This window comes from Rhizophagus irregularis, chromosome 3, assembly GCF_026210795.1.
Source record: "Rhizophagus irregularis chromosome 3, complete sequence".
Lineage (NCBI taxonomy): Eukaryota > Fungi > Glomeromycota > Glomeromycetes > Glomerales > Glomeraceae > Rhizophagus > Rhizophagus irregularis.
Genome location: NC_089431.1, coordinates 1930830 through 1955531, shown reverse-complemented (window position 1 = coordinate 1955531; position 24702 = coordinate 1930830). Strand labels below are relative to the sequence as shown.

At 30.6% G+C, this 24702-nt stretch overlaps 8 protein-coding genes across 8 annotated transcripts; 2 read left to right on the top strand and 6 right to left on the bottom strand.

The window, feature by feature from the left end:
• Positions 1-319: 319 nt before the first annotated feature.
• OCT59_020491 (uncharacterized protein) lies at positions 320-1533 on the top strand (the record flags this gene model as incomplete). The annotated part of the gene is made up of 1 exon (XM_066149225.1): positions 320-1533. Exon 1 carries the CDS (start codon positions 682-684, stop codon positions 1531-1533), a length of 852 nt encoding a protein of 283 aa, XP_065990157.1. The 5' UTR covers positions 320-681.
• A 4417-nt stretch (positions 1534-5950) lies between these two features.
• On the top strand, positions 5951-8365 carry OCT59_020490 (uncharacterized protein). Its single transcript, XM_025309392.2, has 4 exons — positions 5951-6657; positions 6722-6799; positions 6879-7911; positions 7984-8365. Exons 2-4 carry the CDS (start codon positions 6740-6742, stop codon positions 8295-8297), a joined length of 1407 nt encoding a protein of 468 aa, XP_025175456.2. The 5' UTR covers positions 5951-6657; positions 6722-6739; the 3' UTR covers positions 8298-8365.
• A 468-nt stretch (positions 8366-8833) lies between these two features.
• Positions 8834-9290, bottom strand: OCT59_020489 (uncharacterized protein; the record flags this gene model as incomplete). The annotated part of the gene is made up of 2 exons (XM_066149224.1): positions 8834-9076; positions 9144-9290. 2 exons carry the CDS (start codon positions 9288-9290, stop codon positions 8834-8836), a joined length of 390 nt encoding a protein of 129 aa, XP_065990156.1.
• Positions 9291-9340: 50 nt separating this feature from the next.
• OCT59_020488 (uncharacterized protein) lies at positions 9341-10140 on the bottom strand (the record flags this gene model as incomplete). The annotated part of the gene is made up of 6 exons (XM_066149223.1): positions 9341-9358; positions 9423-9544; positions 9613-9656; positions 9741-9802; positions 9883-9913; positions 10088-10140. 6 exons carry the CDS (start codon positions 10138-10140, stop codon positions 9341-9343), a joined length of 330 nt encoding a protein of 109 aa, XP_065990155.1.
• An 847-nt stretch (positions 10141-10987) lies between these two features.
• OCT59_020487 (uncharacterized protein) lies at positions 10988-11615 on the bottom strand (the record flags this gene model as incomplete). Its single annotated transcript, XM_066149222.1, has 4 exons — positions 10988-11150; positions 11234-11260; positions 11422-11495; positions 11577-11615. The coding sequence occupies 4 exons, from the start codon at positions 11613-11615 to the stop codon at positions 10988-10990; spliced, it is 303 nt and encodes a 100-aa protein (XP_065990154.1).
• Positions 11616-15684: 4069 nt separating this feature from the next.
• Positions 15685-16877, bottom strand: OCT59_020486 (uncharacterized protein; the record flags this gene model as incomplete). Its single annotated transcript, XM_066149221.1, has 4 exons — positions 15685-16154; positions 16316-16575; positions 16647-16705; positions 16794-16877. 4 exons carry the CDS (start codon positions 16875-16877, stop codon positions 15685-15687), a joined length of 873 nt encoding a protein of 290 aa, XP_065990153.1.
• A 753-nt stretch (positions 16878-17630) lies between these two features.
• On the bottom strand, positions 17631-21160 carry OCT59_020485 (uncharacterized protein; the record flags this gene model as incomplete). Its single annotated transcript, XM_066149219.1, has 13 exons — positions 17631-18618; positions 18685-18784; positions 18858-19042; positions 19115-19246; positions 19317-19390; positions 19471-19588; positions 19653-19784; positions 19865-20002; positions 20082-20189; positions 20276-20385; positions 20453-20667; positions 20751-21047; positions 21114-21160. The coding sequence occupies 13 exons, from the start codon at positions 21158-21160 to the stop codon at positions 18433-18435; spliced, it is 1842 nt and encodes a 613-aa protein (XP_065990152.1). The 3' UTR covers positions 17631-18432.
• A 1551-nt stretch (positions 21161-22711) lies between these two features.
• On the bottom strand, positions 22712-24081 carry OCT59_020484 (uncharacterized protein). Its single transcript, XM_025326579.2, has 3 exons — positions 23968-24081; positions 23828-23886; positions 22712-23757 (listed from the first exon to the last, which is right to left on the bottom strand). The coding sequence occupies exons 1-3, from the start codon at positions 24049-24051 to the stop codon at positions 22911-22913; spliced, it is 990 nt and encodes a 329-aa protein (XP_025175452.1). The 5' UTR covers positions 24052-24081; the 3' UTR covers positions 22712-22910.
• Between the last annotated feature and the right edge of the window lie 621 nt (positions 24082-24702).

The following is a 24702-nucleotide window of genomic DNA, read 5'->3' as shown; positions in this document are numbered from 1 at the left end:
GATGAGATAAACGAAATTAATGTTAATTTCGGAATTAATTTATCCTCAATCGAAATCTCGGAATTAATTTATCCTCCTGCACTACGGAATTATTTACCGTCATATCTCGGATCTCAAGCCATTTGTGGCTTGCTAGTGTGACTTTCATTCCTCTCGAAAGGAAATTTTAAGAATGCGAAGATATAGGTCGATAGTTATGAAAGAAAAATTTCCTTTTTTTTAAAAAGCCCAATTTACTATCTTTAGACGTGTTACATTAAAATTTATTTTTATTAAAAATTTCTTTATTTCTTATTTCTCTATTTGTAATCTTTTTTTTTTTATATATATATAATATATACCGTACTTTGGTGATGATTGATTGATAGGATAATGTGATTGTAATTTAAAACATAAAGAGGCAAATAAATTATTAAGTTAACAAATTAAAAAAATTTTTTTTTTTTATTTTTCCAACGTTGACAAAAGATCTATAAAAGCCCTCAACTTTCTTTTTCATTTTACTTCACGATTGCTGTTAAAAATTTTTTTTCTTGAAATAAATAATAGTAGTAAGTAAACTCTATATATTAATGATATAGATTAATTATTTTTTTTTATTTCCTTTCGCTAATTCCATTTGTTTTCCCTATTTCTTTATAATCATATAGTTTATCAATCGTGTCTTGTACGTTATTTACCATGAAGGACAACTCTTTATCTAATGTTGACATACAAATTATTAGAATGATAGATAAAAAAATATTGTTCCCTTTGTCGGAAGATATAGTAAGTGATATGATAAGTAAGTTACAAACGCAAGCTACAGTTAGAAGAACAAACCGCCAACCAAAACCGATGAACAACTTTATGGTTTTTCGACGTTGTCTAAATCATGTTGTAAAGAAATCCTTACCTTATGATGGAAAGAATCTCTCCCGTGTTGCTGCTCACATATGGAGAGAAGCTACCATGGAGGAAAAAAAATGCTATGTGGATTTAACTAAATTACTTAAAGAACAACATAGCAAAATTTATCCAAATCATATCGAAAAACGCCATAGAAAACCTCGTATCAACTTCGTTTATTGTAATAAGAAATATAAATCACCCAACCTTCAAATAGACGAAAGTTGTGGTATTAACATTATTACGGGAAACCAAGAAGGGAATGGAGTTTCGTGCAGTTATAAACAAATCAACTGTCAAGTAAGAGAGACAGGTCGTGTAAACTTTATTACGGAAAACCAAGAAGGGAATGGAGTTCCCTGCAGTTATAAACAAATCAACTGTCAAGTAAGAGAGACAAGTCGTACTAACATTACTCAAGAACAAGTAAATGAAATGAACCCTTTACCATATGAATATGGTCATGCGGATGGTCTTGATACATTTTTGGCTCAACAGCAATATCAGCAGAATAGCTTTTATTATTCGGCACCTGAAACGTGTCAAACCTTTTACATCGGAGATTCAAACGCTGGTTTTTATGGTAATCATATTAGTAACTACTATGCTGATTTTCTACGTACAGAAGGAAACAATTGTGATTAATGGAGGGCAAAATTTTTTTTAAAAAAAAAAAAAATTAACGAAATATATATATTATATTTACATAACGATAATCACGTCATTTTCATCAGTATTGCAACATCATATTTAAAACACTAATATGTACTTTTATAGTTCGTGTAACATAGATTAATTTCGTCAGTATTAGGGGTTAGGAGTCGTATTACCATATTTAGATTATTACTTTTCGAATTTTTTTTTTCCTTTTCCCTTTTTACCAAACCTATCTTTCGTTTATTAGATTTATCGAATTTAATTAATTTTTTTCTTCGTTTTGTATTTTTACATTATTACGTTTCGTTATATATAATTTTTACCGAGATTCGAAAATTATAATTCGTTTTTTAAAAGAATAAATCGAAGTAAAGAGTATTTGCAAACATAAAAAAAAAAAATCGTTTTCTTTTTTATAATGAAATGAATAAAATGATTGAATTATTCATAAACATCGAAAGATTAAAGGAATGAAGAGGAGTAGATGCCATAATAATTTTTCTTTAAACCAAAAAAATCCAAGAAACAATATATATATATATATTTTTCTTTTCATTTTTCAAAAAATTTATAAAATATTTTGTCATTGTTGTCGTTATATATAAATAAGACAGCCGTAAATCTCATTGTGACATTGTTTTCCATTGTCTCCGAATAATTTAAAACATAATTAATTAATATAATTAATATAATTTAGATAATTTAATTATATTTAATGATTTTAATGACCAAAATATGTGACACATTACTAAATATTCATCCCCATCAACTTTTGATCATTCAATCAATAAAATATTTCATAGAGATATTCAACTGGATTTTTAAACCAATGGTGGATATATTGATAAGATCAATCTTTCAAATACTTGATTTAAATATATAACACAAATATAACAAATATATAATATAACAAGTATAGCATATAACAAATATGTCAAGTATATCAAGTATAAAAATATAATATAACAAGTATAATAAGTTTTATGGAATAGATTCATCAATCAGCCACATGTTTGATTGGCAAAAAAAAAATCTTTTTAGATAATTTTCTAATTCATTGTAAAATTTTTTCCCTGAGGCTTTCTATCTACTAATATGGAATGAATTGTATACTAAAATAAATGCTGTTTATATTACATAGCCCATTGTCAATAACACTATATGTAATAAACACATGATTATTTACCATGCTACATTAAAACAATATTAATTATTGTAAACAAAATTATTATCAAAAACTCAAATTTTTTGTTTCGCTTTTTTCTTTCTCAACGGCCACATGACTGGTCATTAACATATTTCATGTTTCAGAACTTTTATTATGGTATGTTCAATGTATTTCGCCAAGATGCCGAGTCATCTGGTTTGTTGATCGCATTGATAAAACAATTATTCAAATGACTTGGTCATATGCCATTGTGATTATGTTAATTCTATTATCGTTATTGTTATTATAAAATATAGATTTGTTGATAAGCGCATTTATTTATTGCGAATGCAATGGTAAAATTTCGGATAATTTCGGAGGGTTATCATTTTTGCATTTATTGCTTGTATCGATTTTGTAATTGAAGCATCGTTTTTTCCATGAGGAAAAGAAATTTTCCTATTCACAAGATTATTAACTCTGAGAAAAAAATAGATTGTTCAGATGATATAAATAAACAAATCGTGAAAAAGTTCCATTAACAGTTCGGAAGAGAACGGTTGTTGCTCAATTTCAAATAATAATGGTAATTAATAAAACTAACGGTGTTAAGTAACATAAAGGAAATGGTCATATTACTCACCCTTATTCCCCGATTTTGAATTTATCAGACGTCATTTTATTGGGTTTCTAAATTTAGGTTTCTATTTAGAAATGATTTGTATAAATTTGGTAACATTTTATTTTAACAAAGAATGATATATAATCGAGGATATCACCTAGTGAATATGGAATGGTATTACGCCCAATTATGTACGTAATATATTTTTTCTTTTTTTATGAACAATAACATTCAGCCACACAAGATTTTAGTAATGTTAAGAATGAAGTTATCGTTTAATATATGAACGTTATAATAATTGATATGTCATTCTGCATTTTCCTTTCGGCTTTCGGTGATAATGATGATAAACTGTACTTAATTAAATTGGTCATACATCAACTTTTTATACCGATTGCCGAGCGCAGTCTTCCGATTTTCGTTGAAAAATTATTTTATCAAAAATTCTTTTTTGAGTGAATATAGTATGATTTACTATAAATGTTAAAAATGTTAAAATATATTCCCAAAATAATAAAAATGTTAATATATATTCCAAAATAAGTAATGTATTCTGAACTCCTTTCACATTGCGCATAAATGAATATCCGATTATTTTAAATTATCTCCGATGCTTTAACGCATATTTTTTACTCGTTGTTTATTGTAAATTGTAACAATCATTCTTTATTCATTGTTTAAATCTTTGTATACTATAAGTTAACAAGATGATTTGATGCTGAAATCTGAATATTTACTTAAAAAGAATACAATACCATGCAATATATCCAATACCTTCAATACCTTATAAGTATATATTCTATATATAATAAATAATTAATTTGATAATGAGCACTTTAGAGATATTTACGTGAATTTGCTATTAAATTTAAAGAGTATACAACATTAATTTGTGTTGATGATAAACTATTGGAGATTCAGTTGCTACTTCAACAGGAGTGAGAAATAAATCAGCTTTAACTACTGTTGATGGAATACTTAATTCCTGTGATCATGAATTTATAAAATTATCTTTGACCCTCTCGGCTTCTTTATTTGTTGATATTCCAAATAATATATCAATTTCATTTTACCAGAGTCAAGTATAGGATACAATTTTCAAACAAAGTTCTGTTATACGATATGCAACAGATCTCTATAATAATTATTCTATTCAATATCAATATTATTAACAAACCTAAAATTTTACTTTATATACTGATGGTGGTCCAGATCACCGATGCACGTATGGATCTGTTCAAATATCATTGATAGCCTTGTTTTTAAAAGGTAATTTTGATTTCTTAGCTGCTGTACGAACTGCTCTTTATCACTCATAATGTCAATATTAAATCTTGCGTTGTAAGGTGTTGCTTTGAAGTGAGAAGATATGAGTGAATTATCAGAACAAGCTTTTGAAAAGCTTAAAACTTTATTTGAAATCTGTGAAGGAGTGTGAAGGAGTTAGTTATAATTTACATTTAAAAGAGTTTATTAAATCAATTAAAATTACCTTGAAAATCGTACTTCACATGATTTAAAATTCAAAATCACTTCTACTATAGAAACTGAAATCGATTCTTTATTTGAGGTATTTTTTATATTAATATTTGCCCAAATTTATTTTTAATATTATAAGAGTTATAATAGTTTATATTAACAGCTGAAAGTCAGCTTACAATTAATGATACAACGCTAGTAGGATTAAGAAAATTTCATAAATTAAAGGAATTTATTGATACATATTGTCAAATTAAACAATAATCATTTCAAGTATATCAAATGGAGTAAGATGCATTTATATATTCATTGTATTCAAATTTTATCACAAAACTCAAAAACACAATAATAGTGAGTGTACTATCTGTTTATTAGTTGAATTACTAATTGAAGTATTTGATAAATTGCATTTTTGTCTGATCCTGAACCTTCTATTGGTAAGAATTACAGTATACAACTTCTTTTGCATTTTTTTTAAAGTATTTAAAATTCTAATCATATTTCGGGCATTTTTATTTTAGCTGATCCTGATCACTATAAGGATCTTTTAAGTATATATGAAAAACATTTGAAAAGCAAAAGTCCGCTGAAGGCTCCTTTCACGACTATTACATAGCAGGATAACCAGAAGCTGATAATTTACCCCAGGGCATTTTCAATAATAATTATGTTTGAGAATTTGTTGTGATTTTTGTGGAAAATTTGGTGCATTTTATAATATGAATGCTTTAAAAAAAAAAAGAGCAGATATTCATATTATGACAAAATAAATAAAAATAATTTTACTTGTGGAATTGAAAAGTGGATACCACTTTTACATGAACTAAAAGGTATTGTTTTTATTCATCAGCTGTGATTCGCCAATTGCCTAATATCCATTTGTTATAAGTCCTAGCTCTCCACGCCTTTACGTGTGATGTTTGGCGCAGAATCGTACTTGCGATAAAAAAATCGAAATATCCTGCATTTCTTATTAACCCAATTGCTAATAATTCATGCTGTAGTCTCAGAAAAATAATTAATAAAGTTTCATCCACTACATATGCATCAACTTTGCAAAAAACTTTACACCATGTCTATTATAATAGTAGGTTCGCGATAATCGGCACGTGTTCAAACTGTGTAATTATCAGATTTGCCTTAAATGTCAAGTGGCTTTTTTTTAGCCCCTAAGACGCGTAAATTCAGGATTAATGGAGAAGTATCCTCTTGATGAATATTTTGAGACAACGACACCAGAAAAATACCGATTTCTTGGTTATTACCAGTATCGTAAAAGTCAAGATGATTTTACAAGCAATTTTCGCCTAGAGGCACAAAGACTCCACAAGTGCCTGGAATACCTGGTGGAAAATGGGTCGGATCTAAAGAAACGAAAAGCTCAAAATTTACTTGATGTTTTTGAGGCGAGTATCATTTTTCATTTTGATCACTGGCAGGCAGTATGGAGGACCCTGTTAAGTCCCGAGAAGGGGAACATGCTTCCACGACTACGGTGAGCGCGTGCGTCCCGCTCACTTTATGGCGTTCGTTAGATCCCGTTGTGGTCTACAAGTTTTGTAGAGGTGGGGGCCTCCAGCAGTCCTGAGAAGGGGTAACACTCACACAACTATGGCGGGTGCATGCGTCCCACCTGACCTTACGGCGTTCATTAGATCCCGTTGTGGTCTGCTTTGCCGGCAGTCTTCTAAAGACCCCGTTATTGTCTGCTTTTCCAGTGAGGACAAGATGCTAACAAATTATATTAACCCTAAAGAAACATCGAAACAAGAACGTGGATATCGATAGATTCTGGAATGAAGTTGAATGTGAATCTCTGGATATAGACCATGCCAAAGAAAAAAGCCAACTAAAGTTGGACCAGGTCAATAAATTTTACTTACTTCGATATTGTTAGATGGTGTGCTAATTATTGTTCTGAATTACAGCTAAAAATAGCTCGTGTTATGGCAAAGGGGACTAAAGAAGGCGTTGAAAACATTATGAAAAATGTTAATAAGGAGCTGGTATGAATTACATTGTTAACGTCATTAGGTAAAAAGCGACCCATATAATTCATCATCAAATTTATTTGATATACTCTAGGATGAGTCAGTTACAGATAATGATAGCAAGTCTTACTCACTAAGAAAGAGACCAAGAGTTGATTATAATGAGAATAGGATTTCAAAAAGACAAGAACAAGACGAGTACACTTCTCCCACGCCAAGTAGTCCAAAAGTACATTCATTGCCGATGGATAATCCATCGACGAGTAATCCATTTATTGAAGAAGAGGGGGAGGATTACCCGATAATAATTAATGATATTCCAGATGAATTATCCTTCAAGGATGAGGACTCTATCGACGATCTTAAAATAAGAGAGATCAATGTTTCTCGATTATTCCGTCAATATCAAAATGAATCTATCAAGATCGCAAAAACTGGGGGTCTTTTTGTTGAATCTAATGTTCACGAGATATTATCATTATCTTCGATTTTCCTTCTTAATTCTGGCTCTCATTCAAAAACGATGATCGACATATTCAGTTCTTCTTTACTTGATGATATCTACCAACAAGCGAATCCTCCTCAGCAAATAGAATTATATACGGAATGTGAATTAAAGTTGAGGAAAGTGATCAAAAAGGCAATAAAAGAATCGCGTAGCAGTGCCACAAAATTTCTGTTAACGGAACTTACAAATGATCAAATGTTGAATGAGAACTTTGGTTCCATGATCTTGGAATGCCTTAAGAAATTGCCAACCGCAAAAATTAAAAATGAGCCAAGCGAAACAACTCTGATTACAAATTACCTTGACCACATTATGAGAGAAATGTTACATGATCCAGACAAGCACATTGTGGAATGGCCGAATACAGAAATTAACGAAAGTAAAGCAAAAAAGCTACAAGGTATCAGAAGCAAACAGCCCGATTTCACAGTCTCAATAATCCACCAGCTACAATTGAACGGTGTCATATTTGTGGGTGAGGTTAGTCCACCCTCAGAAAAAAACAATGTTTACAAAAATTGTAATGATCTGATCCGTGTTGGAGTCTTTATGAAAGACTGTCTTGATTCATCTATAGAATTAGGCGCTGATATAAAAATATTAGGGTTCCAATGCGTAGGTAAGGAACATTATAGTAGTTGCTTTTTTTTTCACGATTTTGTTTGTAACTTGATAGTATTTACTTTTATAGATTATACAGTTGAATTCTATATGATGGATCTTGTCCGGGGAATGTACATCATGATTAATATAGGAAAAGTGACAATTCCCGCTTCTTTGAGAGAGGTATCAAATTTTGTTGATGACTTGGAAATTCTTCTAGCAATACGAAAGGTTTTTCAAGAATCATTTAACATTTTCTTTGATAAACTTTGTAATCCGAGCTCCTCATCAACAAAAATGAAATTCAAACGTGATACTCTTGGTACTCCTAAGTTTAGGAAACTTGTGAATAAAACGCACAATTGTCACAGAAGTTGTCCATTTTGGTTTGGACGCTTCTAATATAATTTGTAAGAAATAATTAAATTTAATAAATACAGCACATCAGAAAATAAACAAATTTATCCCACAATTACTGGTTCTGAATTGTTTAATCAATCCTATAGATGAAGAGAATGCATCTTTACTGCGCATGTGACAACTGATATCATACAAAATAATAAAGTTTTTCATATTAATCAAATTTAATTTTTCTTAGCAAAGTAGTTAGTGTGATAAGTTGTTATGCATCCGTGATTTTTTTTCCTAGCTTCATTACAAAAATATTCTGAGTAGGGATGTTAACGGTCCAGCTGCATTTTAACAAATTGCTGATAAAATCTGAATTGGGGATCGATAAGATAGAGCAAATCTTTCACAGCCACATTACTCAGGATGAATTTTATTATGTTTTCAATAAACATCAATAAAGCTTGCACATTTTTTTTACATAAATATGGATGTGGAGAGTGTGTAATGTATCGAATAAATATTGAATGCATGATGTTCTTTGATTAATACATAGGAGTCTGTGCACATTTTATTACATAATTTTATCATCAATTTGCTTGGTAGTCCAAAACTACCTGCTGAACTACGTACAGATCGATAGTAAAATTAACAAGAGCAACCGCAGGGGGAAGAGCTGGCACGTATCCAGCTGCAGCTGGAATTGTTGTCGGATCCCAGAAAACTTGGTTGACTGGGTTGTTAATTTGGAATGCTGGGATATTAGGAGCATTACATCCTGTGAGAGAAGTGTTGCTCGCTTCTCTTCCTAGCTGGTGGGTACCGAAATCCCACTAAAATATTTTAAGGTTATTAAGATGATTTGACCAAAAAAATAACAATTATAAATTAGCACCTTACTATTTGATATCCGGCTACTCCTTGTCGAAACAGTAATGCTGTCATTGACCTGTGATAACGTCCTCGGTTATCAGTTATTGTCCTTTTATCATGCAATTTAATACCAATAACGTATCGAACATGAACTACATTTAACCAATTTGACATTTTCTGATCAATTGGCCAATACTCTGGGAATTAGCCACTTCGCAGATTATTCAAGCATGCGGATTCCCCTAGATGAAATATTAATATTAGAATCATAAATCAAATTTAGCAAATCAAACCTCAAAAAAATACGTTTTTATCTCCAGGTGGAGGGCCAGGGTATAGGACAATGGGTTGTTGGACATGATTCAAGTGTGGTGCGACTGCAACATCTGCAGCAATAAATCCTCCATTTACAGTAGGATCAAAATGGACTAAAGGAAGGAAGGGTGTGAATATCAATAATCAATTATATATAGGTCAAGAATCGGAATTCTCTTACATCCATCACCATTAGTAACTATCGGTGGGTTAAAGAAAACTCCTCTGTTAGCGACCTCAAAATATTTTTAGTGAAGTAACATGTCGATTACATATACATCACCGTCACTTTTTCGTTGGTATTTGTACCCAGAAGACTCTTTACGAATAAGAAAATTATTGTATTCTTCTAAAGTTATCTTCGAGCCAATCTTACAAGGGAGACATTCATTCATACAGGTTAACACTGGACAGATATTGAAATAAATAACTTGCATATGAACTCACTCACCTGCTTTCGCTCAGTGGTTTGTCTTTTATTTCTGAATGTGGTTTGAGTAGATTTTTCAGAGCATCAAGAATGCGACGACTTCGGCGACATTCGGGATAAAATGTGATCCGATTTTGAATCAATTGGATATTTAACAAGATTTATTTCTTATATATATCATGATATCGTGTCGTTTCACTATTATCTATATTTTTTGACGAAATACATAACTGTACTTCCCAAGAATTTTTCCTCGCAATATTTATAGCATAATAGCATTTATTGATATGTATGTTTACTCTAGAATTACAGTACATTACAACTCGACTGAAGCACATTTATATAGCGTTTGCCGGCCATATGAACGAGTGGACGAAAGAAGTCCCGTAAATGTCGAGATTGAAATTTTAGAAAGGAAGAGGTTAATGGACGTGATTTTCTCAAGGTAATCGAAGAAATACCCAGAAGTTATGGCATGAAAGGTTGAGGACGTAAGTAATGTAGATTTTTATTTTTCGCTTTGCACAAAAACTAACTGACATTATCATGAATATATACTGTATATGGCATCGTGCATTACTAGCGCATAGTCCTAACTTTTTATGTAAATAGCAACCGATTGGCATCGAAGGTATCTACTGTACGATATCGAATCTCACTAACAGAAGACGCACTCAAGGACTCAACCGAATTGCGCAAGAACGTGAAAAGGATTTTAGAGGTTAAAGTGGGTTTGTTAAAGGATAGGGTATCAGCTAGTGAAGAACCCCCAAATAAGAAACGTCGTGTAGAAGAGATAATCAAAAAAAATAATCATGTATACTAGTATAGACATCACGAACCACGGGCAAAGTCCCGAACCTTTTTATTTATTTTTCGCATGTATAAAAAATTTTCTTGGCAATTTTCTGAGACTACGCGGCCCCGGAAATTTGGTTCTTTATAACACTTTTTTCTTTGCAAATTTCTTAGCAGAATGCCCCCTTGATCTTTGATCCGCGGGGTGATAACTTAAACACTCTTGAACAAAATAGCTCTATAATCTTTCTGCTTCACCCTGAAGAAGCATAGCTTCGAAGGGGGCGGACTTTTGAATATTTTATATCTTCTATAAAAATATTATTGATCAGCTTGAATTATTGGAACAACGCATTGCCGATCTTGAGGGTGAAAATGCTGAGCTTAAGAATGAGAATGCGAAATTGATTGATGATGCTATATCAAAAATTTTATTATGCCAACCATAATAAATAAATTTTGCTCCAAATTTTTTAAGACATCTTCCTTGACTGATAGAGTTACATGATTTATAGTTAAAAATCTTTGGATGTTTGACCAATGAACTCAATTTTTCGCGTTCTTTAAACCATACCTCAAGAAAGAAAGATTATATATATATCTTTTTTAATAATCACGATTAGAGTTTTTGACGTCTTTATATCAGCTGCCCAGTTTATTCTTTCTTGACAGCGGAGAAAAGGGGAAAAGCATTCCCATATCGGTAATAAAAGTTTTAAAAAATATTATACACACGAGCATCTTACAGGATATAACTAAAACCTCATTTGATATTGTAAATATTTAATAATTTGAGCACTTGTTTTTACTTCCTTCTCTCGCTTCAGGGTGTATATCTGAAAGAAAATGTGTACAAAGAATTAAGTTATAACATCATAATTAATACGCAATACTGTTATAATTTTTTGTATACATACATTGAGGTTTCCTAATATACTCATATACGTACGAACCATCCTAACACATCTTTCCCTTTATCGTCTGTTTTGGTACTTCTTCTGGAGAATTTCCAAGTGGCCATAACATTGGACTCTCATCATCCCACATAAAAACCCGACCATAACAATCTATAAAGATCATTCCATATTCAGTCTCTCCGACAATAATTATGTGATTGAAGCCAAATTCAGCAACACGATTGATATAGTAAATTAGTTCTCGTGGATCACTATCAAGATTCAAGAACCTCATATTTGATTAAGGTTGCTATACGAGATTCTTCAGATTTTCAACTAAAATGAAATTATCACTGCAACTTGATGGCGACCAATCTGTTCTATCACGTACTGGCACTTGAGACAATTGTTCTTTGATGCTCAATACTTGATTTTCCTTCCTGAGTAGAGCGAGGGTTCACGTAAAGACAACACGTTCCGTGAGAGGCTGTGGGTACCATACATTGCCGCCCAAGTAACCGACTCTGAGCAATTTCCCAAATTGTGTCTGCATTTGATCAATTCTTCTTCGGTTAAAACATTCTCCACATCCGATGCCCAACGTAACACATTCATTTTTTCTACTCTTGACTCCGCTACTGGCTGCACATTTCCCAATGATAACGAATCGACGCACCGAACATGAATTTTATCACTTCCCCTTGATTCGAATACGTGACGCTCACCGTTGATGGCGCAAGTTTACATTTGGTTGTATAGCATTATACTTTCCGCCAATCGTTCTAGACTCCTTGTTATATATTCCATTTGCTCCTCTAATTTCATCTCCTTTGACAGCTGAAAGGAGAACGTCCAAAGAAGACCCCAGGAGTCCCAAAACGTGATAATTATGAACGGCTGAAATTTGTCTAGGCACATCATTCGGAACCGAAAGGTGTCATTATATTCTGAGTCCTACATAAAATATGGTTTTCTTTGAGTTTGTTACAAGCATTTTTTGTATAGTCTCTCTCCGCCCCCACGAACTTCTTTATTATAGATTTCTGCCATGGCTCCTGTAAAGTATTCAACCAGGAATATTGTAGACTTAAGAAATAAAAAAGACGTGAGAAAAAAAACTAAACTTATAAATAAATAAATATTTATACAATACATGTGTGATGATTAATGCGGTGATGTATTATTGATTGCATTTGTGGTTACTGACTCCTATGACTGTACATTCGCCATTTATTACGTGTAGCCAATTTTACGATATTTATCTGTCATTAAAACAGAGAATTACAAGATTATTTAATTATAGGAGACCGAAACTTTTTGGATGCTAGACAAACAACTCCTTAATTTTTCGTATCCTTTCCGGAATAACAATTTCCGGGTTTTGATCATACCATACCTCAAGAAGGAAGATTCCATTATCTAGACAAATGCATGAGATCTCTAACGTAAAAATATCATCGAAATTATCGCCAAGAATAATGCAATTGAGGCTTATAACATTATTACTGTTGCTGGTGGTAGATTCAAAAAAAGATTAACAGGAAATAATAAGACTTAAAATGGATTGTTTTCGCTGGGCAGGGCACATGTAAACGAGATCTACCAGAAAGACTCAAGGTTGGTCTAACGGCGATCTCGAAATTGCGAAGTTCTCAGCCCTTCATAACATATGCTTTTGTCATCACTATCTACTTATGTGGTAGGCCCCGTGTTGAACTAAGCACTCTTTCACATTTTCTCATGTTTGTTCGGGAAAAAAATAGACTAAAGGTTAGTATACATAATTTCTTTTCGATTATATGTGAATTAATATGTCGCACAGACCTGTCTGGTGATCCGCATATTTTTGTCGCACAGGAGTAGCTCAGCAAAAAATCTTTCGAGCTGAAGATCACCCTCCGGGCTGTACTATTATTAACAACACTGTCTAAGATAAGTTTGGGGTACCAGCGCTCATAATCATTGGGGTTCAGCTAACAGTTGGGAATAAAATTTTTTGAAAAATCTTTGTTATGGAGATATTTGAATATGTTTATCTTAAATAAAAAAACTTTTAATTAAATTTGCTGTCCAAACGTTATTTAAAAGCTGAATATTGTCCTTGATCACTTACAATATCTGATATTGTTAATAACATCTTTGTTATCGACAACTGAACTTTTTTCATTCTGGCGAATGTCACAAATTTCCACAAGCAATTGTGATGATGACAAAAATGGGTCTGTGCAAAGTTCGTTGCAGTTAATAAATTATCGCAAACTTAAGAAACGTAAATTGATGTAAATTTATATAAAGGACCTAATGGATTAATAACGGACTTTATTAGATGATGCTACAAAACCCGCTTCGTTTTCGATTTCGAATATGATTTATACTATGAGATATTGTTGAAAACTCTTAAAAAGGCATTAACATATATCGTGGATGTATAAATAAAAAGCATTTTATTCAATTTATCATGAGATTTGATCGTCAAAAAAAAATGCATTTTTATTTTTGATGATATCTTAGACGGAATCACGACCTGCTATTCAAACATGTTCTTCAAATTGTGATCGAACTAAGCTCAAACCTTCCGGAATATCTGAAACAAAGAATACATGAGAATAAAAAATCAAGAGACAAATATGAAACCATTTTTAAAAATATGATGCGCCCACCTTTTTTAGTGAAACTAAGCGAATGATGTTTGATTGCAACCATGTTTTAACTTCAAGTGATTTTGTGGACTCTGATTATACATGTCAACAAGATTGTATTGCAAAGTGGCACCGAGACCTTGCTGGTATAAATGTAGCTGCAAATCAACAATTCCGGTAATATATTCTCTTTTCGAAAGATAATGATTCCGTTCGGATCTTTCGCACCCATTGATCGGATAGTGCTATTTTAAAATAATCACTTCGATCCAATTTGTGAACTTTAAAAAGTATTTGGTTTCATTTATCGCTCCTAGAAAATCATTGAGTCGATAGCTATAAAATTCGAATAAATTTCATACATGATATAAAGAAAATAATCAATCGGAAACTGATAAGTTACCTGTTTTGTAAGTTTAAAGTGGATAAAAATTTGATCCTCCAGAATTGGTCAACAAAAAAAACCACGAAACAGCCGAAGAATTAATGTACAAACAAATGCACTCCTTTATTTAAACTTTCGAAAATACTCCTTTTTAATCTTTCTTTTTAAAGAAATTTGGAGAAAAAAACATGATTGGCAAAATTATTATATAAAAAATTAATTTGTGAAATGCACATATTCGTTCATTTTAGAATTTGGATCCATGTATCCATTATCTGTGTATTCATACGGATAACGGATTGCGGATACTCATTTTATTATTCGGGTAGTATCCACGGATAGTCCTTTTTTTATTAAAAAAAATAATGATAATTTATTTCTTTTGTTATAAAAATGGGATAACCCTATCTTTTTTAATATTTTTTCTGCCCTTTCCTTCTCTTTCGTCCTTTTCCTTTATCCCTCCTCCTGGACCTAGACTTCGGTCTCTTGAATACTGGGCTCTGGAATTGTAAGCTGAAAAGAGGTTTTTTTTTAGAAACGTGCTAATATTCCTTTGTTTTTACTTTTTTAGTGATTTGGATTTGAATTAGATCTAATATAGGAAGACCATGAACGGCGAAACAAAATGTCTTAAAATATTATATATTATTATAAATTATTTGAGAATAAAAAAATAAAATTATAAAACCCTAGATATTACACAGTTATCCGCGTTATCTGCATTATCCGAATCATCCGTATTATATGGATATGGATTACCTGTTCAATTTTTTTATAGGGATTACGGATATTGTATTTTATCACGGAAACATATCCACGAATACATGGATCTAAACTCTAGCTCATTTTTATTAAGCAAATCTTACTATATTACTTCAAAGAACTGAATTACAGTATGTCTTTAAAATTAAGTCAATCTATCGATTTTTTTAGATTAAAAATTGTATATGAAAACTTGGTTTTTTTAGCGGGGTTGAATATACATTTATATTTGAATCCTAGCTAATAAAATGCATTGAGATATTTAGGCTAGCTATTAATAAGGTTATCATGTAACATTTTAATACAACTATTTCTATATTTTCGATGAGTTTTGTCATATTCAATCTAACTCCACCGCTTCATGTGTGCACTCCTCATCCGAATCCAATATTACGATAATTTCTTGGTATCTTCGTTTTCTCTTTTTGATAGATTGAGTAATTAAAGGTTTATTTTCAGTATCGCTTTCAAAATTATTAACTTCATTTTTAATGTCTACATTAGTAGCAGCAGAAGAGACGATCATTTCTTGGTATCTTCGTTTCCTCTTTTTGACATTTTTAATGTCTACATTAGTAGCAGCAGAAGAAGAGGTAGACGCCAGGGCAGACGAAGTAGAAGTAGTAGATGTAGATGGGGAAGACGTAGATGAGGTAGATGTAGAAGAAGAAGCACAGGAATTTTGTGTATAAATATTAGCAACTATCGGAATGAGCCAATCAGCTAAACGATAATTAATGTGAAGTACAGCCAATGGTTCATCATCTCTTACTATTTTATATGATGAGCGATCACCGTAACATTCTATGCCTTCGGAAATTTTGTGGTAAGAGCCACGTCAAAATATTTCTTAGTTTCTGGAATCTTTACTCCTTTAAAATCTTTGTTTAGATCATAGCTCAAATACGAACTATAATTTCTTGATGATTCATACCTTTCTTTGACTTTATAGAAATAAACAGATATTATACCAAGTCCACCATATTTAGTTCTTTGTGGAATATCCGTTTCAATCCATTCTGTTTTGTCGAAAATGAAATCATATCTTATAGTTCTATTTCTATTATGGAAACCTTTAACGATGCTAAATGATGAATCACTACTTTTTACATAAGAATCGTCATTTCTACCATCTACATAAATTTTGGGTGCGATTTTACTTATGCTTGGAGAAACCACTATACTATAATATGTTCCAGGTCCTGGAACTGCAATAAAAGTAGCCGAGTCGCTAAAATAAATAAATAAATAAATAAAAAGTTATGATTTATTTAGTCAAGTATAAATTTTGAATTTTTATACCAAAATTTCTTTCGATTTCCTTCGAACACATATGATTTCAATACGTTAGATGCACTGGCCTATTTATTATAAGAAAAAGAAATCATTTATTTGAATATGATACATATGATACTAAAAAAAAAAAATCTAATAATTAATTATATTTACTCCAAGTACTGAATCAGAAATTACATATTCTCGGAGAGGTATTTCGTTCACTAAAACTTCTAAAGTCCACCTTCTTATTCTCATCTTTTTCAAACTTTTATGTATAAAAGTCTAAAGTAAGATGAAAATGAGAAATATACTGTATTTTATAGTCGACTGATTGTTATGATTGTCAAAAAAATTTTGAACATTTAACCAATACAATGATGTAATTTATGTGATTGTTATGGATTTTATGATATTTAAGTAATTCTTTTGTTCTAATTATAATAATGACATTATGACTTTTATTTCTCACATTTAGTCTATTACACATTTAGTCTAATTCACATATTTAACAGAGGAGTTTTACAATTTTGTTACGTGTCACAGTATTTGTCAGGTATAAAATCATCCTTATATATCCTAAATTTACTAATTAACAAGTTTTTAGAAATGTTATCAGTTATTGAATTGGCACGCTAAATAAATCATCTCACATATCAATATGTATAAATTCTATCGTGATTTTTAATGAATCTATAACTCGGTCGTTAAATTATAATATAATTAGTAATATTTTTGCCTGAAGATTTTGTTCCAAGATATAAAAATAATATTCTTCTTAAGCAGAAATTTGGTATTTATGTAACTTGTAAAAGTGGGAATGGAATCTATTTAATGAATAGCATTAATAGCGTATTAGTGAGGCTTATATTATTGCTTGAAATATTTGACGCTTGTATTAAATAAGCAAGGTTTACAATGAATATATAAGCAATTAGAAGATGCATTTGCCGAGAGCGCCGTGATTATTAAAACGGTAAAATGTTTTAAACAAAGCATCTGAACGTTAATTTTATTTGAACAACAACAAGCAATCTGATTAAAAGATCCAAAATCATTGGACGTTCAATTTTTTGGTTTTTTTCCTACAATTCATTCAAGTTTGAACTCTAAAATACAAAAAAAGTATATTGAATCCTTGATCTAAATGACTAGTAAAATTTAGATACTGTACATCGATTACATCGATCAATTATTTAATTTAAACGTGACATTTCTCAAAATGAAAATGACGATATAAATTTGGTGTAATTAATATCACGTAACGTCGTAACGATTTTGACACATAACAATATTATTCATTCAATTAAAACATAAAAGAACATCATATTGGTTGTCTTGTGTATCAAAGTTGTTTCTTTACTTGGTGATCCACCTAATGTTAATAGGAGTACAGCTAAGACAATATTCCGTTCCATTTCTATACAGATTTTGCACAGCTTTTGATGATTGCCATGGCTAAATAATATAAATTTTTATTTTTTTATTATAAAATGGTCTTTTTTTAATATTTTTCCGCTGGAACTGGATTTTATAAATTAATCTTTATTCTTTTATTAATTTTTATTTTTATCTTTATTATTATCTATTAAAAGAAATATACATAGTTCTTAAAACTTTGTAAATGAAGTTTACATAACTTCTTTGTAATTCTTTAATTCTGAAGAGAAAAAAAAGCAAAACAAAAAATTTGTATAAAACATATACAGTATAACAGTATATTAAAGTTTTAAATCAATTAAAATTAAGATTTTACACAAAAAAGATTTCATTGTCACAAAAACAAAAAAAAAATTATGTAACTAACTCTAAATTAAAGTACTTTTCTATACCCCTTATCTACATACTCTATATGTTCTCTTTCTATGAGACTATTAATTGCTTTTTTAATCATAGAGGGTGCTGGAAGGAATTTATGTTCAAGTTTCATGACAACTTCACATACTAATGAATCATGTCTAATTCCTCTATGATGACGTATAGTTTGAAAAACTGTGCTCTACAATGAATTATTATATCACGTAAGATAATAGTAATGAAATATCAAAAAAAAAAATATACAAACCTCAATTTGGAATTTCCTTTCCTCCACAAGTCTACGTTGGAGTTCAAAATGAAATTGCATTGCTTCTTCAGGATCTTTTAATGTGATTTGAAATGCTTCACTGTGGGAAATGAAAACGTGACATTAAATTTAGATCATGCGGTAACTTCAAAGATGTTCATGAACCAACCTACCTATTGAACTCAAAATTCAAGTCGTACGTTGTCTTATCAAGAAGTAAAAGTTTTAAATCAGTTAAATATTTTAGTTGTTGATCCAATAAATCTTGGTTTATACCCGTATTCTGAAGCAATTCTTCACGGGTATAAGAAGTGTTATTATTGTACTGTAGAAGAATGCTCATCTGATATGTTGATGCCTATGGGAAAATTTTATTTAGTTCTACTTACTAATATAATGATTTCTAAAAAAAAAAGCCAATTTATTTCACCTGGAATACTTTTGGTGTCTTTAGGTAATTTGCTTTTAGTTCACCTTTTGATAAATGGTGTAGCAATTTTGGTCTACGGGAAGGATATTTGTCTTTATAAAATTTCTTGAAACGTTGAAAAGTTTTCTCTATCTGTGAAAATAAAATATCATAAGGCAACCAAATAGATACTAAGACAAGAAAATTCACGATTTTAACACACTTCATCTGGAATGATCAGGTTGGAAACAACTGGTGACATTGGCAAGGCTTCCATATCTAAAATGTAAAATTCAACTATTGAAAAGACACAACAACAGTTTACAGTTAATTGATAGAATGATTATTTAGTTAAACAAACAAAATTATTGCACCACCTTGTTCTGCATCATCAGTATTCAAATGTTTCTTGAACTGATTATTAAGATCCTTACTTAATCCAATATTATGGAACAAAAGTCGCATTTTGGATGTATATTCGAGGCCACATTCATTCTATATAAGGAACGCAATATTAAAGCAATTCAGATATTAAGATTAACCAATATGCTGACCAAACCTCTAATCTGGAAATCATGTTCAATTCCGCCTCCTCGGAGAAAGAGCTTTGAGTCAAAAGACGTTCAGCTAACAGTTGGGAATAAAATTTTTTGAAAAAATCTTTGTCATGGAGATATTTAAATATGTTTATCTTAAATAAAAAAAAAACTTTTAATTAAATTTGCTGTATAAACGTTATTTAAAAGCTGAATATTGTTCTTGATCTCTTACAATATTGTTAATAACATCCTTATTATCGACCATTGAACTTTTTTCATTCCGGCGAAGAAATATGTCACAAAATTCCACAAGCAATTGTGATGGTGATGAAAAAAATGGTACGTTGCGATTGATAAATTCACGGCAAAACTTAAGAAAACGAAAAAATGATGTAAATTTATATAAAAGGACCTAAAACATGTTAATTGTAAATGAATTAAAAACGGACTTCATTAAATGATGCTACAAATCCGGCTTCGTTTTCGAATATGGTTTGAACCATGTGATGATATTTGTTGAAAACTTTTAAAAGGGTATTAACGTATATCGTGGATTCCTATAGAAAGTATAAATAAAAAAGCGTTTTTATTTAATTTGTCATGAGATTTGATTGCCACAAAAAAAAAATATTTCCGAACATACTACAGAGCTTGCATTTTTATTGTCGGTGATCTCTTGGATGGAATCATGACCTGTTATTCGAACATGTTTTTCAAATCGTGATCGAATTAAGCTCAAACCTTCCGGAATATCTGAAACAAAGTATACATGAAAATGAGACAAATATGACACCCATTTTATAAAATACGATGTACCCACCTTTTTTCAGTGAAACTAAGCGAACGATGTTTGATTGCAACCATGTTTCGACTTCAAGTAATTTTGTGGACTCTGATAAATACATGTCAACAAGGTATCCTTCTAAGGAAATAACCAATTGTGGAAGCAAAATCTCATCGGCCGCTCCAATCAAATCCACAAAATCAACGTCTGTATCGCAAAGTGGCACCGAAACCTTACCGGTATAAATGTATCTGCAAATCAACAAAATGGTCACCAAATACTGTATTAAAATAATCAGAAACTATTAACAAACTATTAATATCATGTGCCTTACTCAAGGAGCAAAACAAATATTTCCGGTGATATATTCTCTTTTCGAAAGATAATGATTCCGGTTGGATCTTTTCGCACCCATTGATCGGATAGTGCTACTTTAAAATAATCACTTCGTTCCTTCAGAATCAATTTGTGAACTTTAAACAGTTTTTGGTTCCATTTATCGCCTGCAATTATGTGAACATCAACGTCAATATTCTGTCGCTGATATTCCTGAAAGACGTCTCCAATCTCCCGTTCCTGAGTAATAAATAGTTTAAGATTGGCTATTGCTTCCTCGACATTGAGTTGATAACTATAAAATTCGAATAAATTTCATACATGATATAAAGAAAATAATCAATTCATATTTTTCAGTTACCTATTTCTTCTCGTAGGTCTAAAGTGGACACGATGATTTTCGTTCATTCAATAAAATTTGATACTTTGGAATTATATTCAACAAAAAAAAAACAACAAAACAGTCGAAGAATTAGTGTGCAAACAAGTTAATTTAAACTTCGAAAAAATGTTTGTCATACAAAAACATGAACTCCCTTTTAAACGATTTGCGCAATCAACATGTCAGCAGTGTGTAAGATCTGAACCAAAAGTCATGTGCACAAGTTGATAAATTTATTACTAAATTAAGAAATCATAACAAATCATTATGTAAAGTTGCTTTTTTTATATATAATTTATCTATTTTTAGTAATAATTTGTGCACATTTTTTGTTGTACAACTGTGCACATTTAAACACTAATGTGCACATGTGCACTTTGTGCATGTCAGCCGAACAAATCATTTCTATAATATGATTAATATGATTACGCAAATCCGCCGATATGCCTTTTAGTTATCCGTGTATTCTAACGAATAGTATCCACGGATAGTTTTTTTTGGCCATTCACAATTGAAAAACAATAGAAACAATTAAATTACTTTTCTCGGTTTAGTTTTCATCTGTTTTAATATCTAAATGATTAATAATAAATATAAAATCTATTTTTTTATTATAAAATGGTTTAAACCTTTGTCTTTTTTAATATTTTTTCCGCCTCTGTTGAAAAAGAGGTTCTTTTTTTGGGAACGTACTAATATTCCTTTTATCTTTTTAGTGATTTGGATAATGGATTTTGAATTTTAGATCAGGCGGAACTCTAATAATTGTATATAGGAAGACAATGAACAAGGATCAGTTTTAAACAAAATGCCTTAAAATTTTATGTATTATATAAATTACTTGATAATAAAAAATAAATTATAAAGCCTATAGATAGATATTATATTATTTATGCATTATCTGCATCATTCATATCGCATCCCTACAGGTTTATGTCCCAAAGTAGGCCAAAACCTGACCCTCCGTTAACAATTTGAGTAAGATGTTTCTTGCCCGTTCACATCCTGATCCATCTCCACCCAGTTTGTCATTGATTTGTTCGCAATGCCCATACGTCTTAGAAGTGTACTCCTCGGTGCACTTGATGACCTTGCAATACTTGTACTCTCTTAACTTGTACAAAAGAAACATTCAAAATCTGAAATGTGACTAGGTTAGCATGCTGTCCTTGATTGGATTTTTCTTTTATTCTTGAGCACCATATGTGACATTTCGAATTTAGGTAGCAAAATGATCTTGTAATTCTGACATAACCATCGGGCCAGCTGGTGATGGCACTTATCTATCAAATTATGGATTCATTGTATGATTTGTAGCATCTTTTTCCCCAATCAAAATCTCTTTCTCTTGCTTTCTCTTGTTTGTTCTTCCCAAAGCAAGATCCTTGTCGCTCTGTATATACCACGAATACATGGATACACGGATCTCAACTCTAGCTTATTTTATTAAGCCAATCTTATTATACAGTATTTACTTCAAAGAACTGAATTACAGTACATATTCTGAAACGGTCTTTTGTTCACTAGAATTAATAAAAATCTGTTATATGAAAAATTGAAGAAAATGGGAATGAGTTTTGAATTTTATGAATTTTTTTTTTTATTATACATTTATTTTTGAATGCTAGCTAATAAAGTGCATTTATATATATAGGCTAGCTACTATTTATAGGGGTATCACGTAACATTTTTTAATACAACAGGAACAAATTACTATCTCTAGAACATTAAATATTTAGATAACTATATTATTGAAAAAATAAAACATTTGTCATATTAATCTAACTCCACCACTTCATGTGTGCACTCCTCATCCGAATCCAATATTATGATCATTTCTTGGTATCTTCGTTTCCTCTTTTTGACAGATTGAGTAATTAAAGGTTTATTTTCAGTATCGTTTTCAAAATTATTAACTTCATTTTTAATGTCTATATTAGTAGCAGCAGAAGAAGAGGTAGACGCAGGAGCAGACGAAGTAGCAGTAGTAGATGTAGATGGGGTAGATGTAGATGGGGTAGATGTAGATGAGGTAGATGTAGAAGCAGAAGCACAGGAATTTTGTGTATTTGTTCGGTAAACAGCAGAGGCCGTATAACTCGTATTAGTAGCCATCGGAATAAGCCAATCAGCTAAACGATAATTAATGTGAAGTACAGCTAATGGTTCATTTTCTCTTATTATCGAATTTATTGAACCATAACCATAATATTCTATGCCTTCGGAAAATTTTGTGGTAAGACCCACGTCAAAACATTTCTTCGTTTCCGGAATCTTTACCTTTTCAAATGCTTTTTCTGAATTATAATTTCTTGATGATTTATACTTATTTATAATTTTATAGAAATAAACAGATATTGCACCAAGTCCACCATATTTAGTTCTTTGTGGAATATCCGTTTCAATCCATTCTGTTTTATCGAAAATAAAATCATATCTCATTGTTTTATTTCCATTATAAAAACCCTTAACGATGCCATATGACGAAGTACTACTGTTTACATAATAGCCGTCATTTATACCATCTACATAAATTTTGGGTGCGATTTCACTTGTGCTCGGAGAAACTACTATGCTATAATGTGTTCCAGGTGCTGGAACTGCAACAAAAGTAGCCGAGTCGCTAAAATAAATAAATAAATAAAAAAGTTAATGATTCATTGTAGTCAAGTATAATTTTTTGAATATTATACCAAAATTTCTTTCGATCTCCTTCGACCACATATGATTTCAATGCGTTAGATGCACTGGCCTATTTAATATAAGGAAAAAAAATCAATCGTGAATATGATAAAAAAAGGGAGAAATCTAATAATTAATTAATTATATTTACTCCAAGTACTGAATCAGAAATTACATATTCCTGAAGAGGTATTTCGTTAACTAGAACTTCTAAAGTCCACCTTTCTATTCTCATCTTTTTCAAACTTTTTTATGTATAAAAATCAAAAAAAAATTTGAAAAATATACAGGACTTTATAATCGATTGTTAACTTATTTGTGATTTGTAATTTTTCGATATGCAATGATGTAATTTATGATGATTGTTATGATAATTGATGATTAGGTAATTCTTTTGTTCCATTTATATGGTTGAATTGTATTTTTGTTATTTTTGTTTAAAATGATATTAACACATTTAGTCTAATTTCACATATTGGACGATCATCCTTATGTAATTTTCATAATCCTAAATTCATCCAAAATAAATATTTTAGTCTTGTATAACCAATTTAATTATTTGTTCTACATTACTTGTTTATAAGGTCAAATAAAAAAAAAAATTTTTTTTTAAATCCAAAACAAAAAGTTGATTGAAAAAAGCAATTAATTATGGATTAATTTTGTGTTTTTCTTTTATAAATTAGTTACTCAAATTCAATCCAAATGGCATAACATTATATTCAAACAATCCTTGTGGCTGTTTTCTCTTTATCATTTATACAATGAATATCTAAATTATTAAAAATTATTTTGAAGCATATCTAATGTTTTATTTTTTATTTTTATTTCTCAGAGTAAAAAAAGTTCCAGTAAAGATTACAAAGAAACTGTATAATAGAATCAA